General features: G+C 36.2%; 2 protein-coding genes across 2 annotated transcripts; both read right to left on the reverse strand.

Annotated features, from left to right (window-relative positions):
* Positions 1-595: 595 nt before the first annotated feature.
* On the reverse strand, positions 596-1,765 carry LOC131046535 (protein SRC2 homolog). Its single transcript, XM_057980300.2, has one exon. The coding sequence runs from the start codon at positions 1,568-1,570 to the stop codon at positions 1,049-1,051; it is 522 nt and encodes a 173-aa protein (XP_057836283.1). The 5' UTR covers positions 1,571-1,765; the 3' UTR covers positions 596-1,048.
* A 1,911-nt stretch (positions 1,766-3,676) lies between these two features.
* LOC131859898 (BON1-associated protein 2-like) lies at positions 3,677-4,574 on the reverse strand. The gene has a single exon (XM_059214155.1). The coding sequence runs from the start codon at positions 4,405-4,407 to the stop codon at positions 3,841-3,843; it is 567 nt and encodes a 188-aa protein (XP_059070138.1). The 5' UTR covers positions 4,408-4,574; the 3' UTR covers positions 3,677-3,840.
* Between the last annotated feature and the right edge of the window lie 1,938 nt (positions 4,575-6,512).

Genomic DNA, 6,512 nt, shown 5'->3' on the forward strand with positions numbered 1-6,512 from the left:
TATTTTGATTTTTTATTTAAATGGTTCAAGTTTGTAACTATGAGAATAACAATGCACTTCCAAATATAACTTAGATCATACTAGGTCAAGTTCTTTAAATGTCCAACAAGATTAGATTATAGATTGATAATCAAAACCTTATAGATAAATCAAATAAACTATAATTGTGTATATATATATATATATATATATATATATATATATATATATATATATATATATATATATATAACTGTAAAACATATATATTTATAGATTGATAATCAAAACCATATAGATAAATCAAATAAACTATAATTGTGTATATATATATATAACTGTAAAACATATATATAAATAAAATCTAGTATATAAAGGGGTTTTTCCCAAAGTGTGTTAGTCAAGTGGTGTTGTTGTTGGTGAGGCCAACAAGATTCAAACCCTTGCTAGGTCATTATGATCAGAGGCTTGTGCCTCTACCTTGTGCTTTTGCTGATCCAATGCCTTTGTTTTGATAAATTAGCTGTGGGTCAAAAGCGTTTCACGTGAGGCTAGAGGACATGACATGCCAGCATCACCAGTCATGTTACTCTTATTTAAATAAATTTAACCGCACATTGCAATTACAACAATAACCACAACATTTCTTTCTACAACATTTCTTTCTGAAGAAGTACTTGTCAATCAGATTTCAAATACAAGCTGGCAGGGACACTTTTTCAAAAGGGTCCATCACACATTCACATTTCCACAATTCCAGACGGCAAGGGTAGCCTAGTCTGGACTCATGGAGAGCAGAGCTATATCATACACCCTATACCACATTACTTGAAGATAATTTTTTTTAAATAAAATTTCTTCAACTTAATATATGCACCTGTCAAACGATGCCAACATAGGCTATGCCACTTACCCACTTTTAACTGAACCTATTTCTCTGTGACTTATTCTCACAAATTGAAGTAAGATCCAATGCTATGGTGATGGTAGCCATTGGAATTCATATCAACTTACCATGGACTGCCATGAGTGTGCCACTGCGACACGGGAATGCCAACTGCATACCCATTCACCTCTCCATTATTACATCACCGCTTGAGCTTGCATTTTTTTTCGACTTTGAAGGAAAAGACGGGAACTTGATCTCAGCTTGAGGTCTTGAAGAGTGTAGGCAGGGATCAATTTTGTCCAGAAATCTGATTGACAAATCGAGAGTACCTTGAGGACTGCCATTTGGACACCTGATTCGATAGCTCAGAAAATGAATGGAATCGGGTGGCGTGTATCCCTCCAAAATATCAGAGTAGGGCATTCGAGTGCTTCCCACTCTCTTCTTGCCCAGCATTGTTTTACAGTAAATTTGTACCAACAGAGAAGAGCCCTTTTGCTTGAGGAATCCCTTGCTCACAGTCATTTGGAACTTGTCGTTCCACGTAGGATATCTGCCACCGTGCCGATCTACTCGCGTGGAATTTTGAGTTGTGCAGTCGCTCCATACATTTGCATATGTCCGCATCGGCCTTCCAAAGTTTGTTAGACTTTTCAGATCGTAAGCTGAGATTATCACAATCTCTAATGCGACCTGATCCATTTACGGACTGATCTGGTCACAAAAGACTCAGAACTGCTGAAGCAAATCATGTAAAAACACATGAAACAAAAGACTTGGAAGGCAGAGTGTGGATTAGTGTTCAGAATGGTGCAAAATATATGGAGAGCATGGGAGGACATTATACAGGAGACAAATCGCCTATTTACAAATCATTGCGGTGAATCTTCCTACAGGCTTCTGGACAGTCTTGATACAATGTAAGAGGGGTGAGAGAGTCAAGATGTTTAAAAGCAATGGATTCTGAGTCAACACGCTTTGGAAGGCTTCGATTTGAGAGCATCAAGTGTTTGCCAGCAATTTCTGAGCAAACAAGCGAAACCGCAAATTACGGTGATCATGGCTTGCAAATTCCTAGTAAGTCCATTTTCTATGACTGGCATGAGTTGTGCTCCATTTGCTCCAACTCAGACGAACTTACTTGTTAAAATAAATATACCATATACAATCACAGTTCAGATTGCAAGTTACCAGGCACACTTTTTCAAATGGGCCAATTACTTATTCACATTTCCATGATGCTAAACAAATGGTAAGATCGCCTAGGTTGGACTCATGGAAATTAGAGGTATTATACCGCATTAGGTACTCAATCTATACATAATCTCTTCAACTTAATCCATACACTAAAACATTGGATACTTAGTCAACCACGCTTTGGAAGGCTTTGATTTGTAAGGAAGAAGAGCTTGTTGCTTTGTTGTGCTAGCAATTTCTGAGCATACAACCAAAAGTGTTATTTATGTAAATTCATGGAGTCCATGAGTTATGTCTTGTTTGCTCCAACTCAAATTATCAAATCATCCAAGTCTTCTGTTTCAAAAAAATAATATTTTTCATGGGTTTTAAGATTTCATTAGAAAGTTCATAATCATGTTTTGGATGAGTGGATAATTCGTATATTAGATTTTGATTCTAAGAAATGTGATTTTATCAGTTATCTTAGAAGCAAATTTTCTTTTAATTAGAGAGGTATTAGTATAGACTTGTATTTCTTATACAAATTGCAAAGATATTATGAGTTAGACTTAAAACTCTTCAATAATAAATATAAAAGAATGACTAAAGCGACATTTTCTCTAATTTATGAATTACGAAAAGACAAAGATGATAAACATGATTAATAATTATATAAACATGCATGCATAGCTAAGAATAACTAAAGTGATATTTTCTCAAGTTTACATAATTGTCACTCTAACAAAAGACAATGCCAAAGCCAAAAATGTAATATGATCAAAATTATATTGGATATCTTACTCTATACTCTACACCCTCAACTCTAAACCTCATGTCCTATACCCTTAACCCCAACCTCTATCCCTCAACTCTAGGCCCTATATCACATATGCTAAACCCTCACCTATACACTAAACCCTATACTCTATATTCTTGACCTTATACCCTATACCCTCAACCTTAATCTTATCCTTTACCCTAGACCTTAAAGCCTGTAAGATAAACCCTCAACCCTAACCTTACCCTAGGCCTTAAAATCTATAAGCTAAACCCAAACCCTATAGACTGAACCCTAAAGCCTATATAGAGAAGTAAGATAGATGAAGACTTTTCTTTATAAACTATTTTCAATTTAATAATTGTATGACATTTCTTCATACGAAATAACGATTAAGACTATCTTCATGATGCAAATTTTTGATATGTACTAAAATCTATTACACCTAGCAATAATGATGAGGACTTTTCTTCATAATGCCTTCGTTGGACCTAACAATAGAGGACCCACCTGGACACTCTTCGGTAGGCAGTAGGCCCTGGACACTGAGCCCGCAGTAGCACACCCAAACCCTTGACGCCGCTCACTATTTCGTCATTGTTCCCGCGACCACTTTTCCTGTATCCAATGATGAGGAAAAACAAGTGACTCCCGAAAAGAACGGCGTATGAAAAGGAAAAACTCGTTCTTTCCAGTGTCAGACAAGTTTCCAAGTAAAGCTGCTCCTAATATAGCCTACCAGCTAAAAAATTGAACTTCAAATTATGGTGTGACAATGGCGTATCCAATTTAGTAGTTTTTAATTGCCAAATCCACTTTGAATGAAAATAACACCGAAAGCTTGAATCAAATAAAAGTAGCAAAATTTGGTTTGTCATTAAATCGATAAATTGTGGGGTTGAAGCATATGTTATTACAAGTGAAGTGGATAGGGGATTCATCTACATCACGTTAGGTGCTCCCATTGCCCACTCCAGGAAAAATGGAAAACAAATTTGTAGGATCCATCTGCAGCTTATTTGTAGTAGCCATTGCAATTATTATGCGACTCTGAATACATTGAATTATGTGGGAAAATTTGGGAAGGGCGGGCATACGAAATCTGCGAGATGGGAATGCCAATTGCAAAGCTATTCACCGCTCCATTATTACACTCACCATTTGAGCTTGCATTTATTCTCGACCTTGAAGGAAACGACGGAAACTTGATCTCAGATTGAGGTCTTGAAGGGCCTAGAGACTGATCAATTTTGTCCAGAAATCTGAGGGACAAATCAAGAGTACCCCGAGGTCTGCCATTTCGACTCCTAATTCGATAGCTCAGAAAATGAATTGAATCGGGCTTGGTAAATCCCTCCAAAATGTCGGCGTAGGGCACTCGGGCGCTTCCCACTCTCTTTTTGCCCAGCAGAGTTTTAGTGTAGATTTGTATGAGCAGAGTGGAGCCCTTTTGCTGGAGGAAGCACTTGCTGACGTCCATATGAAACTTGTCGTTCCACGTCGGATAACTGCCACCATGGCGATCTACTCGCGTGGAATTTCGATTAGTGGGGTCGCTCCATACATTTGCATACGTACGCATCGCCCTTCCAAAGTTTGTTACGTTTTTAAGATCATGAGCGGAGATTATTACAATCTCGAATGCAACCTTGTCAATTTACAAATTCTGATCGCAAAAACCTTAAAATTGCCAAGCACAAGGAAAGTTATTGCGGCACGAAATAGAAGACTGGGAAGGCAATGTTTGAATTGGTGTTTGGAATACTGCAATATATTTAGAGAGAGCAGAGGAGGAAGCTGCCCATTTATAGTTAGTTGCTGTGAAGGTTCAGACAAGTTTCTGGGCGTCTTCCTCCCACTGAGTAAGAAAGTTATGGGGTCAACAAAGTCAAAATCATTGGATTCTCCGTCAAACCCGCTTTTTGAGGCTTCGATTAGGGAGGAACGACAGTGTGTCGCTATCCAGCACCAGCAATTTCTGAGCACACTATGCGCACCTGCATAGAACCCACGGAAATCCACAAATTTAATAATCAAATCCCTTTAATTTCGTATGAAGGGAATGAAATCAAGTAAATATAACACAACAGACTCCGTTGATTGAGGGCGATTTTGGCAACGTCTAGCTAGCAGGCATATTTAAAAATAAAAAATAGCATACATTCTTATTTTCAATTAATTAATAAATTTAGTCACCTGTATCAAAATTTTTTTTAAATAATCTAGTTTATCTTGTATTACACATTTTCTAATGGGTTCGAACAAGTTGTATTAATTATTTGTATATGTATCTTTAGAAAAGTTGCATGTAAAAGATGTTTGACATATTATTTTTTAGGCCTCTACTATGATTAAATAGAAAAATAATGGAAAATAGGTAGTTAACTAATAAAATCTCTCACATCTTTTACATAATTTATTAAATATTATTAAGGTATAACGTAAAAAAATTTGTTAACAAATCTACACCATTACACTTCACCTCTTGCTCTCATTGTAATTAAGTTGTACTAACTCCTGTATGTTCATGAACTCATCAAAGCAACCTATAATATCAATCAACTGACCATCATCTCGACTACAGCATTCTCATCCTCCATCATGTCCAAGTAGAAAAAGTTAAGAAATCAAAGCCAATAATACACTCTAAATGTCACACAAAAACCATTTTTATCATGCCTCAAAATAAACACATGCATTGAAGTATATCTCCTCTAAAATGACAACAAATATCTCCTAAATACTCAACCTAATAGATGGAATAACAATTGGAGCTAATTACTAAAACACAAAACTAACAATATCTAAAAAATAAGGCAAACACATCACAAGTAGACGTTTTGCTATCATCATGTTCAACCTAGTTTGCAGTCATATGTCTTCAAATATTCATTATCCTACATAAAATCTATGTCCAATGACAACAAACAATTGAAGACCTTTGTACTATTGTCCAATGATGCATATAGCTCCTTGGGGCTCCCATTGCATGGGCAATGTCTCGTTTGAAACTAACCAAAGCATCTAAAAGTCGACCATAACACTCACATAAAGGACATGACTCATATTCTTTATGCCACTAACTATAAAAATCATCCACTATAAACCATATTTTACATACCAAATCATGTCCTCAAATGCCAACTATTGTTATAGCTACGTGACAAGTAAGATATTAACATCCTAAGTTCAAACACAACAATAAAATGAAATGAAAGGATTAACACTTCCCAACAAAAGAAAGATAAAACAACCATTCCTACAACAAGGGAATATGCCCATGGACATTAAACATTTCTTACATTCCTCATCTCTTACAAATTTGGAGGACCATGGCGAGTTGATACTACCTAGTCTCGACAAATCAGGTCGAACTTTTTGGAATAGTTTCGAAGCATCTTATTCTGCTTAGAACCGGGTTGGTGTCTCCGTACGACATCTATAGCTCATTGTTTCTATCAGATTACTTCAAGAATTCACTATCTTGTCCTAATCTTCAATAATTCAAATCAATTCAATTTAAGAAGCCCCCATCTAGGAGGGCTAGAATCAGATCAAATTCTTGGTCTATCAAGGCTACATCTATTAGATTCCTCTCCTCCTTAATATTGTAGTAAATGAGGCCATTTAGTGGTTTTTTTTTTTTTTAAATTTAACCCTAACCTGAATTTTACACCACCACATTTT

Source organism: Cryptomeria japonica, chromosome 11 (genome assembly GCF_030272615.1).
Source record: "Cryptomeria japonica chromosome 11, Sugi_1.0, whole genome shotgun sequence".
In the NCBI taxonomy this organism is placed as follows: domain Eukaryota; kingdom Viridiplantae; phylum Streptophyta; class Pinopsida; order Cupressales; family Cupressaceae; genus Cryptomeria; species Cryptomeria japonica.